This window comes from Propithecus coquereli, unplaced genomic scaffold (genome assembly GCF_000956105.1).
Source record: "Propithecus coquereli isolate 6110/MARCELLA unplaced genomic scaffold, Pcoq_1.0 Scaffold202, whole genome shotgun sequence".
NCBI classification, from domain to species: domain Eukaryota; kingdom Metazoa; phylum Chordata; class Mammalia; order Primates; family Indriidae; genus Propithecus; species Propithecus coquereli.
Genome location: NW_012145190.1, coordinates 2,604,269 through 2,616,507, shown reverse-complemented (window position 1 = coordinate 2,616,507; position 12,239 = coordinate 2,604,269). Strand labels below are relative to the sequence as shown.

Below are 12,239 nucleotides of genomic sequence, written 5' to 3'. Positions count from 1 at the left end.
TTTCTATTTTTAGTAGAGACGGGGTCTCGCTCTTGCTCAGGCTGGTCTCGAACTCCTGAGCTCAAACAATCCGCCCGCCTCGGCCTCCCAGAGTGGAAAGCTTTCTTGATAAGTAACATTCTGATAAAATAATAATAGCTAATGTTTACTGAGCATTTAATTATGTTCCAGGCACTGTTGTAAATAGTCATTATATATTAACTCACAGCAGCCCCATGAGTCAGTTAATATAGTACCTCCGTTCTCCAGATGAAGAAACTGAGGCACAGAATCAGGACCACGGCACTGCCCTCTACCCTCCAGAAGTCTGCCTGGAGGACTTCTCCTCAAGGTAAACTGCCAACTTGGAACTGTGACAAGTTAAGGAGAAAGGCTAGTGGAAGGGGGCAGAGGGTGACTTCGCTTTACTCAATGCTCAGTGAGTCATGAGTTGGCTGCTCCTTGGCTTCCAATTTGTTACTAGGAGGCATTGCCAAGGACAAACTCAGGGTGCACCTGGGAGGCAGACAGCCCAGGCTCTGAATTCCCACCACCAGCCTTCCTAGCTGTGCAACCTTGGACAAGTAACTCCGTCTCTTTGAGCCTCAGGCCCCTTGTCTGTAAAGAGAGTGCTCTTTAGAAAGATTCACTTGTAGACGGTGAACAAAGAGCTCTGCACAGTGCCCGGCCCAGAGAAGGTGCTCCTGAAATAGCTGATGAAGGGGCAGACAACAGCCCTCCTGGTGGGTCACGATATGGTTAAGGCCATACTCTCGGAGCTGGGGATCCCAAGAGAATGAGACAGGAAGCTCTCAGCTCTCATGGGGCTTGATTAGATAATAAGGAAACAAATAGATGCTGATTTAAAGAGTGACAGATGCTGTGCAGAGACCAAAACAGGTGGATGTGATAGTGCCTTGACGCTGGGGTAGGGGGACATCTGCCCTCAGTGGTGACAATGACCCCTGACTTTAGGTATCCAAAGGGCATGCAGGCAGCAGAAGCGTAAAGTGATCTACGTGTAACCAAAAGGAAGACCATAAACAACTGTCACATTCTGAGCGCTGGCCAAGCAGGGAAGAAACCACCTTGGGCAATGGGGAGTTCCTCATTGGTACCATCTGCCAAGGAGGCTGGGGAAAGTGTTCTGGCACCTGGAGGAAGCGGTCAGGGCATTAGATCACACAGCCTTTGGGGTTCAGGCTAGCCCCATAATTTAGTGATCTTTATGATCGCGGTTCATTTCTCTACCAAGTTTGTCTGCACCGGTTTATTCATTCTACACCGACTTACTAGATAATTCCTGTATGTCAGCGCTGTGTTGGGACATGGGTAAAGCAAAAAGAAATACAAAGATGATATAGACCAGCAGCTGCAAACTGGTGACCAGCACTGGCCCCACGCTCATGTTTTGCTTGACTGGCAGTATTGACCCTTACAGTGTGGTAAATTATAATGAGGGGCCCGTTTAAAAGCAGGAGTTACCACATAAAAAATCCAGATTTCTGGTTTCTCTTGAAAAACTCAGATGTTCTGGCCATTATTGGAGCTGAGTGGAAGACACCCCTTTTCGCCAGGGCTTGCCTGCTCAGGTCACACAAGTCCTCACCATTCTTTTAGTTCCCAGACATTTGTCATCTTACATTTGCCCTGCTTTACCCAACTATTATCACCTGCCTGGCCCCACCCGGCATTTGAATTTGTAGCCCCTGAATCAGACACTGTTCCTGTTCCTAAGTCTTTCACAATCAAATGACAGTTTCCCTCACAAACAATCCCACTAGCTTGCGATTAATTAACACTTACTTTGCGCCGTGCTTTTCCAGATAGAATCTCATTTAATCCTTACAACAACCCTAAAAAGTGAGTATCATGGTCCCTGTGTTATAGATGAGGAGATTCCAAGAAACAAAGCAACTCACAGTCACCCAGCTTCTTAGAGGCAGGCTCAGATTCAAACTCAAAGAATCTCTAAGGCCAAGAGTTTTCCACTGGCCTAGAGGGCCTCTCTGTTCTGCGTGGCCAGCTTAGTAAGTTTCCCAAGCACATGCCAGTGCTGACAAGGACATGTGCTCTTCCGCTGATGGATGGTCCAGCCCAGTGGACTGCTACAGACTCAAAGTCACTTAATACATTTGCTTCTGTTTTACAGATCAGCTGCACATAACTGACTAATGTGAGCTAGTTTGTGAGGCCTGGTCACTCTGAGTCATTGGATAAAATCCAAATTCTGAACCAAGAAGGGAGCCAGCCCAAGACGCCAAGACCTCTTAGTCCTGTATCTATGTTAATGACAACAGAAGAGGTCTTTGGCATCAACCCATCCACTTTTATAGAGAAGTAAAGGGAGGCATGGGATGGGACAGGGAGAATGTATTCAGTAAGCCAGTGACAGAGCTGGGCTTTGAAGCCAAAGAAAACTGTTTTCCAACGTGTGGTATGCACAGCATGTGAGTACTCAAGATGGGTTTAAGCGGTACATGGAATAGTTTTTGAGGTTTCACAGTTATTAGTTATTTGAATGTGTATTAGAAATATACACATATATGTAAATGTGTATTACTATGTATTAGAAACATATATATGTATTTTGTATGATGTGTGTGTGAGGAGTAACATCAAACCCAAAATTCCAAGGATATTACACTTTAAGTCTAATTTTTTTGAAAAGTGGGCTGATTAAAAAGGAATTATTTGCTGGGTGCAGTGGCTCACGCCTATAATCCCAACACTCTGGGAGGCCGAGGCAGGAGGATAGCTTGAGGTCAGGTATTTGAGACCAGACTGAGCAAGAGCGAAACCCTGTCTCTGCTAAAAATAGAAGAAATTAGCCAGGCATGGTGATGTGCACCTGTAGTCCCAGCTACTCAGGAGGCTGAGGCAGGAGGATCATTTGAGCCCAGCAGTTTGAGGTTGCAGTGAGCTATGATGACACCACTGCACTCTAGCCCAGGCCACAGAGTGAAACTCTGTCTCAAAAAAAAAAAAGGAATTATTAAGTAAATAACAGTACCTATGGCACACAGAAATGTAAGATCGTGACAGTGGACTGCAAATGGCTAGGTCTGGGAAACACTGGAAAACAGGATCATGGTGAAGCATGCACCTCTGGAGTCTGACAGAGCCAGGTTCAAATCCCGACTACTCGCAGTGCCGCTGAAACTCTCCAAGGCTCCGACATCTCGTCTGTGAAAAGCAGACAGTGGAGGCTGGCTCTGAGGACTGCCACGCACGCACACACAGCACACACTCACAAAATCATCCCATTTTCTTTGTCTCCCTGGTCAGTGTTCTTTTCCTAACCTCCTGATGCTTCACTTTCCTGCCATTGACACAGGTGCATTCATCAAAAATACCTAAGGATTGGGCTCTAGGTGATGTCTTATCTATGGCTGAACTCCCTTGGGAGAACCTTAGCTGTCAGAGATCAGGGACATCTACACTATTCCGAGGGCCAGCAGAAACGTCCTGGTGTCAGACCTGAAGTTGAATCCTGCTCCTTATTGATTAGCTGTGTGACCTCAGGCAAGTTACTTAGCATCTCTGAGCTTCAGATTTCTCTTCTGTAACATGGAGGTAATAATAATACCTGTATCACAGATTTGTAGTGAGGACTAAAGATCTAACTAACAAATAGTAACTGCTTAAAGAACTTGAGACACTGTTTTATTATTTGGGCATTTATGCTGGATATACAGTAGTATATGACAAATTGAACTGCCCCTGCCTAGATTCTGAGTCACAGAGACTGCTTTAGCTGATTCCCCTATATAGGTGTGTCAGTTACCCACCCCAGGGTAGAGAGAGCAGAAGTCACTGAGAAGACAGTGGGTGTGGCCAGGGAGCCCCAAAGCTGGTACTAATGAATACCTCAGTAATGATTTCACCACATTTGTCGAGCTCTTTAAGTATTTGTTAAATGGTATTATTTAATCTTTCCATCATTGCTGTATGGCAGGAGGGTTGGCAATTGTTCACTCCATTTTACAGACTTGGAAAGAGATGAAGATCCAGAGGGGCTAAGTGACTTGCCTAAGGTCACACAGCAAATGATGGCAAAGCTGCATCCAGAACATAGCAACAATCCCACCTGTAGTCTGCAATTGTGTCTGCTTGCTCTCATTTCATTTTCACAACAGCCCCATGAGGTTGGGATTACTGGTCCCATTTTACGTACAAGGCAACTGAGGTATCAAGAAAGTCAGTAACTGGCTCAACTGAGCCAACCAGCACATAGCAGAGCTGGAAGCATGCTGCCTGCCTCTTTCCTGGTCTTAATAAGATTCCTGGTCTTATTGTGTGTTCTTGGGACACTGGAGAGGGAGTCTGAGACCCGCAACGAATGAAGCTCCAAGAAGCAGAAAGTGGGCACTCCCAGTGAGGTGGCATGACTGAGGCCAGAAGAGGGAACAGCATTCCCAGTCAGCCTGATAGCCTCAAGGAGGTAGGCGGGAGTACCTTGAAGGGAAGAGAGGTGGAAGGCAAAGAGGCATGTTGAACCTGCTTTCCAAGAATTTCTGAGAAAAGGAGAGGGGTTCACTTTGGTCACCTCTACTAATCCCAAACAGCCAGACTTGGATCTAAATGTCAGAGCTAAAACTATGAAACTCTAGAAAACACAGGTGTAAATCTTTGTGACTTCAGATTAGGCAATGGTTCCTTAAACATGACACCAAAACACAAGTGGCGAAAGAAAAAATAGATAAATGGGATTTCATCAATGGTTACAATTGTTGTACACCAAAGGACACCATGAAGAAAGTGAAAAGACAACCCACAATGGAAGAAAAATTTTGCACATCATATATTTGATAAGGGTCTTGTACTGAGAATATAAAGAACTCCTATAATTTATTAATAAAAAGACAAATAATCCAGTTTAAAATGAATAGACATTTCTCCAGAGATATTCCAATAAGCAAATGAAAAGATGCTCAACATTATTAGCCACTGGAGAAACGCAAATCAAAACCACAAAGAGATACCACTTTACATCTACTAGAACAGTGGTTCCTCAACCTTTTTGGCACCAGGAACCGGTTTCATGGAAGACAATTTTTCCCAGGACCAAGGTGGGGGGTGTCTTCGTTTGTGGCGAGGTGATGTGGAGCTCAAGCGGTGATACACAGGCTGTTTCCTAACAGGCCACAGACCTTTACTGGGCCACAGACCAGGGGTTGGGGACCACAGCATTAGAATGGCTATAATAAAAAAGACGGACAATAACAAATGTTGAGGATGTAGAAAAAATAGAACCCTCATACACTGCTGATAGTAATGTAAAATGGTGTAGCAACTTTGGAAAACAAAATGTTAAACATAGTTAACCCTTATGACCCAGCAATTCCACTCCTAGACATATCCCTAAGAAAAATGAAAATGTATATCCACATAAAAACTTGTACACAAATGCTAATTAGCACCATTATTCACAAGAGCCAAAAAGTGGAAACAACTCAAACGTCCATCAGCTGACAAATGGATAAATAAAATGTGGTCGATCCATGCAGTGGAGTACTATTCTCCAACAGAAAGAAAAGGAGTGCCGATACATGCTACAAGGGTAAACCTCGAAAACGTTATACTAAGTGAAAGAAGCCAATCCCAAAAGGCCTCATATTATAAGATTCCATTTCCATTCTGAAACATTCAGAATAGGTAAATCTAACTTTCGTCATAGGCAAACCTATGACAGAAAGTAAGTAAGTGGTTGTCTAGTGCTTGGGGGTGGAAAGAGGTGTGAGAGGAGTGGGTACTGGCAAAGGGTACAGAGTTACTTTGGGGGGTAAAGAATATGTTCTAAAATTCACTGTGGTGATGACTGCACATCTCTGAACATACTAAAAACCGTTAAATTGTATACTTTCAATGTGTGACTGGTAAGGTATGTGAATTTTATCTTAATAAAGCTGTTTTACATATTTTTTAAAGGCATCGATGGAGGTATGGGCCTTCGAAGGGGAAGCAGGAGCTTTGGGGGGGATGGAAATATTCTAAATATTTATTGTGTGCTGGTTACTGAGGTGTATAAATTTGTCAGAACTCATCAAAATGCGTGATGTAAATTAATCTTCAATAAAGTTGATTTAAAAGACATCATCACCACAGGTGGAGAAGGCAGGAAGAAGCTACCGGATGGGCAGCGGCAGGTATCAAGGCCACCAGGCAGCAGCAGGAAGGTTCTCTCCAGTCTCGAGGGTAAACTCAGAGAGGACTTAAGGTATCATGTGGTCCCCCAGTAACTCACCACTTGGTTCTCACAGCACCCTGGAACGCCCATCATTTCATTTCAGGCCTCCTCCGCTGACACCCCCCTGCCTTCCCAGGCCAGCTGCCAACTCTACCTCCTCCCCTCCAACGCTTTGTAACTGAGGCCAGAAGGCTGGGGCAAGTCACCATCCCTCAGTATCACCTGCTGCTCTGTACAACACTGGCTGGGGTAAGGCAGCCCCCAGGGTGGACCAGCTGCGGTTCTGTTCTGTTCGGAGTAGATGTTAAGACCTCCCCACCTCCAGCCCCAAGGGATCGGTTTTCTCCCACAGCCACTGCAAGTGCTGCGAGGCAGAGAGTTGAGTTGAGGAGCCAGGAGAAGCCAGAAGGACACTAGCATTTATCAAGCACTGTGGACTCTCACAGCACTCCCACGGGATAGAAATTATTATCATTCCCATTCTGCAGACCAGGCAACTGAAGCTCAGTGTTTAAGGAACTCACAGCCATGTCACCAGCTGGGAAAAGTGGTGGAAGCCGGGATTCAAATGCAAATGCAAGCTGGCCTTCCGTCCAAGCCTGTTCCACAACACAGAGGGTGGGGAAGGGGGGAAGGAGGAAGGCGGGGAGCCAAACTCCACATCCCTGCAGCTGCTTAGGCTGAGCTTGTCGCCACAGCACTCTCCTTCCCAGAAAAGGAAGATACACATCAGACTGAAGTCCCACACGCCAGGAGGGGTGACTTCCTGCCCTGAGGCAGCTGCAGATAGCCCAGGGGCTGCCGTTATTCCTCTCAAGGACTGTTAGAATTTCCACTCCCTGTTCTGGGCCACTCACAAGAGGCCAAGGTGATTGAAATGAAGAACGGAAAACCCCTACACACACACACACACACACACACACACACACACACACACACACACACACTCACAATGTCTGTCCTAGATGAAATTAGGCAACTTTGTGCAATGAGTGATTTGAAAACCAGGGGTCCGAGGTTCTGAAAAGGGGAGACTGCTGGCCCTTTACATTCAAACCCCACCTGGGGCAGCACTCGTTGGTCTTATTTAGCCTTACAATAGCCCTATTAAGAAATTCCTCACACAGCTAGGTGCAGCACTTCTCCCTCACAGAGGTTGAGACCAGAGGCTCTCAGAGGCTTAGGGCTCTGCGATTAGTCCCAAGATGTGAATCCCAGCAGGATACCTGGCATGCAGTCACAAATGGATTAGATAAAGGAGGTAGAGTGGGCAGAATGCCACCTGTGCTCCGGATGAAGTTTGAAGAGGCCAACAAGTGAGGCTGTCCAGCTCCCAGCCCAGTGCTTGGTCTTGAGCAGCCCTGCTTTCTGTCCTCCAAGCCACCTGTCCTTTTCTGGCTTCCACCAACCCCCTCCACCGTCCCTCCCCCAGCCCACCTGGCCCGTTCTCAGGCATACCTGCGCACATGCTGGAATAGAAGCCCTCCTTCTTGAGCATGATCAGCAGGGAGCCCCAGCCCAGAAGCACAGCAGAGAAGAAGAGGTTCTCCAGCGCGGCCGTGCAGGCCATCCACCAGCGCCTCCGGTACGCCTGCTGCAGCGTGGGGGCCATGCTGGCCGTGAGCCTGCCCAGAAACACAACGCTGAGCGAAGGGCCCCCCAGCGGTCCCTGGGAGGGGTCCTGCATCATGGTGGCTCCTGAGATCCCTCGGGGCGACCTTCGAAGGGGCCTTCATGGAGGCCCCATAGAGCCCTGAGCTTTCCAGTCGGTGCCACCGAGCTAGCTCCGCGGGCACCAGCAGTGCTAGGGGCGCACGCGGCGCTGGGCTCCCGCCGGGCCACTATCGGAAACAAGGAAAGTCCTGTGTGCGCGCTGCAGCTTCCTGGCGCGCTGCCGGGCTCTCCCACCCAGGCCAGGGCGCGCGGAACCCAGCTCCTGGGGGCCAAGAATGCACTTCCCCAGGTCCCCAGAGGTCAGCTAGGGACAGAGTGCGCTCTGAAGCACCGCTGGCCCACGTCTGGCCTCTAACTCCAGGAGGGACCCCCAGAACCAGGCAGGAGGAAGAAGGGGAAGTCTAAGGCTGCCTAAGACACCCCGCTTCCCGTTGCCCCTCTAAGACCACTCCTTCCTTCTGGGGCCGGGCGAGAGCAAGCCCTCCCCCTTTCCACACCAGGCGACCCAACTCCAGATAGTCTCGCGGGCCAAACCAACAGCTGCCACGTGGAAGGAGGAGACCCAGGGCGGGCCCTCCGGCACCCCTTCGTCCGCGCGCGCCCCACTCACTCCGGGGGGGGCAGGACACCACGCTGCGCCCCTGTGGGGGGCCGCCTGCCCCCTCAGGCCCCGGGAGGGGCTCGGACTTCGGCAGGAAGTCCGGCCGCTGCTGACTTTATAAGGGCAGTGGCGGCGGCTGGGCTGGCGGGCGTGTTTACCAGAGGGAGGGAAGCCGCCCGAGCCACCCCCGCCGCGGCCGCGGCCGCCACCGCGGGAGAAGACGGGACGCGGGGGCGGGGAGCAACAGGCAGGGTGAGACGAGCAGAAGGACCGAGAAGGGCAAGAAAGAAAGACCAAGAGCGAGGGGAGGAAAGCACGAGTCACTTCTCCCGGGGGGGCCTCAGTGCCCCCATCTGTGAAATGGGGCTTTGGGTTCAGGCGCCCCGGAGGTTCGTTCGAACTCTGACAAGAGGGTTTCTCTAAGCAGAGGAAGTGCAGCAAGAGGGGGCCTGAGAGGAAGAGAGGAGTAGGAGGGGCTGGAGGAAAGAAGCGGGTGGGGAGGACGAGGGACAGGACAATTTGCCGCGGGACTCACGGGCTCAGGTAACGGGCTTTCCCCGGGGAGCCTGGGAGTGGCGGCAGGAGCCGGCCGGGTGGCTTTCAGCTACGCACAGCCGGGACCCCACCAGCTGCTCACCTCGGGTCGGGGGCAAACGAGCCTCTTGCAGCTGCGGACGCCTCGGCGAGCGCTGCGCCTTCGCGGCGCGTCCACACTGGGCGTCCAGGGTCCGGCGGCCCAGCCCTGAGCCTCACCCGCGCCGGCCTCTCCTCTGCATGCCGGGTCCCGGCGGCCTCAGAGCTTCAGCGCGACGGCCGGGTGATCTCCCCTCCTCTGCCCCGTGAGAAGTCGGGGAGCTAGGAATCCGCCCCACGCCACAGGTCCACCGAGCGGGGCACGGACGAGGTGGATCTCCCGAGTTGATGGTTGTATTTACACGCGTCCGGAGCTGAGACCCGAGGTGGGGGCGGGGGCTCCCTTCCCTTCCCCTCCCCCTAGGTCGAGTTTCACACGCACGTGACTCGCCTGCTAGTCCCCTGACACTTTCCCTCTAACACACGCCCCAGCGCCTGAATTTCCACCCTGGACCCCCACTTCCTCCCTCAGCCCCCTCTAACGTCAGGCAGTGCCCTCTGTATCCTTGGTCAAAACAAAGAACGACTCGGCTGGAGTAGACCAACCGCGATGCAGGGCGGGCTTGGGTGGGGTTTTCAACTGTACACCTGGGAGTAGTGTTTTCCGAGAAGCAGAATGTCACGGTTTTCTTTGGAGTCAGTCAGACTGAGGTCTGAGTCTCAACTTGGAAACATACTACCCTGGTTACCTTGGGCAAGTTCCTTAACTTCTCTGTGCTCAGTTTTCTCCCAGTAAACGATGGAACTTACTACCTGTCCCGAAGGAATTACGGATTATCATGCAGGTAAAATGCTGAGTACAGCATTTGGCATCGTAACCATAATAAATGTCAAGTATTGTTGCTGTCAGTATTTCAGAAGACGTGGTGATCAGTTGCTTCCAGACCCTTAGTAATCGATTGATTCCAGGTAAATCTCTCAGCCTCCTGAGCCTCAGTTTCCTTCTCTGTAAAACAGAGGGAAGGTGTCCCTGCTTGGACAACCGTGGTGTGAATTAATGAGGTGTGATCCCATTGCGTGTCAGTTTCATTCAGTGTGTTGAGATACCCACAAAGCTCTTTGGGAACGTGAGCGACTGCACAGAAAGCTCCAAGAAGGCCTCAGGTAAGAGGGGACCCTTGGACAATTGAGCCACGAAGCCAAGAGAAGAACTAACATTTGCTGAGTGGCTACTATATGCTGGGCACTTGCCCCCAAAAATACTGTTGTTAAATCCTCAAGACATCCTGGTCTCGTTTAAACCTCACGATTTTTCACAGAGGGAGAGAACTAGGCTTGCAGCTGGAACATGGTGGTTGGACACAGGATGCGAAGACAGGTCTGTCTGGCTTTTAAGTATTGCACTTTCCATTCGTCAAGGCTGGGGTGACAGCAAGAGCAAAGGCTTAGCAGTGAAAAGACGCAAGGAGTCCTTGCTGGCAAAAGCACATGTCAGGCTCTGAGGATTTCACTTCTTAAAATGCAATAGTGGCTCCCAGAAGCCAGATCAAGGCCAAACTCCTTAACTCAAGACAAGGGTCCTAAAGGTCCTAACCCAAGAGGGTCATGGATCTCTTTGAGAATACAAAAGATGTTATTAATCCACTGTCTATGGAAACGCTGGCGCGAAAATACACACCTGTTTACATTCAAATTTCAGGGTTTTCATGTACCCTCTCCGCGAGACTAGCAGTCCATGGACCCCTCCGCTCCCCGTAGCTGGGACACTTCCTCATCCTAACCCGCATTTCCGTGTTTTCCCTTCATGCACTGTCAGCTCCATGAGGGCAAAGGCCTCATCTGGTATGTTTATTCACTGCTGTCTCTCAGCACCTGGCACCTAGTGGGCACTCAGTAAGCAAATGTGCAATGAAGAGCTCGTTTCACACCTCCCTGCTTTGCCCCTGCTGTTCCTTCCTGTGGGAATGACAGATTCCCTTGTTCATGTCTAATGTACTCATCCTCCGCAACTCCACTCACGTTCTACCTCTCTCTGGAAGCTGTCTCTGATCTCCTAGGCTGCGTTAAGGGCCTTGCCCACAAACTCCCCCCAAACACTGAGCTAACCTTTACTGAGGCCCCCACACTGATCTAGAATTATCAGCTTAGTTCCCTGCACTGTCCCTCCGCCCCCGAGATATAAATCTCTTGCGGGCAGGAACCACCATATGGTAGGTAATTCGTATGCCCATCACAAGACCTGGTGTGTAACAAGCCGTGGCAAACATTTGTTGAATAAATGAAGAGAATGATGGGAAATGAAGTGGAAAATGTAGGCTAGGGTGGTCAGTTTGGAATGACCTCTGTGAAGACAAGGACTTCCAGTGTTGTGACGTAGGTGATAGGAACCTCCTGGATTTTGCTTTCTTTTTTTTTAAGAGCCTTGCTCTGTTGCCCAGGCTATTGGACTGCAGTGGTATAATTGTAGATCTCTGCAGCCTTGAACTCCTGTGCTCAAGCAGTCCTCCTGTCTCAGCCTCCCAGGGAGCTGGGACTATAGGTGCAAGTCACCAGTCCCAGCCAATTTTTTTTTCTATTTTTTGTAGAGACAGGGTCTCTTGCCCACACTGGTCTCAAACTCCTGGCCTTAAGCAATTCTCCCACCTCAGTCTCCCAAAGTGCCAGAATTATAGGGTCCTGGCCCACAATGCTTTTTTTTTGTTTTGAGACAGAGTCTCCCTCTGTCACCCAGGCTAGAGTGCCGTGGTGTCAGCCTAGCTCACAGCAACCTCATACTCTGGAGCTCAAGCAATCCTCCTGCCTCAGCCTCCTGAGTAGCTGGGACTACAGGCGCATACCACCATGACCAGCTAATTTTTTCTATTTTTTTGGTAGAGATAGGGTCTCACTCTTGCTCAGGCTGGTCTCGAACTCCTGAGCTCTAGTGATCCTCCTGCCTCGGTCTCTCAGAGTGCTTGAATTACAGGTGTGAGCCACTGCACTTGGCCTATAGTAATTTCTTAACGTAATGCACATACTCAATTTCCGCCAATTTCTCAAAAATATCTTTTTGGTTCATACCTATAATCCTAGCTATTTCAGAGGCCAAGGCAGGAGGATCACTTGAGGCTAGGAGTTCCAGACCAACCTGGGCACCATAGCAAGACTCCATCTCTAAAAAAATTTTTAAATTGGCCCTGTGTGGTGGTGCATACTTGTAGTCCCAGCTATTCAGGAGGCTGA

The 12,239-nt window shown here is 49.9% G+C and overlaps 1 protein-coding gene across 1 annotated transcript in view; it reads right to left on the bottom strand.

Moving 5' to 3' along the window:
* Positions 1-9,353, bottom strand: part of SLC43A1 (solute carrier family 43 (amino acid system L transporter), member 1) — a 23,385-nt gene extending 14,032 nt beyond the window's left edge. Inside the window, exons 1-2 of the mRNA XM_012643972.1 lie at positions 9,082-9,353; positions 7,628-7,794 (exon numbers count right to left, since the gene is read on the bottom strand). Coding sequence (XP_012499426.1) covers positions 7,628-7,781 — 154 coding nt within the window. The 5' untranslated portion in view covers positions 7,782-7,794; positions 9,082-9,353. The remainder of the gene's footprint in view (positions 1-7,627; positions 7,795-9,081) is intronic.
* Between the last annotated feature and the right edge of the window lie 2,886 nt (positions 9,354-12,239).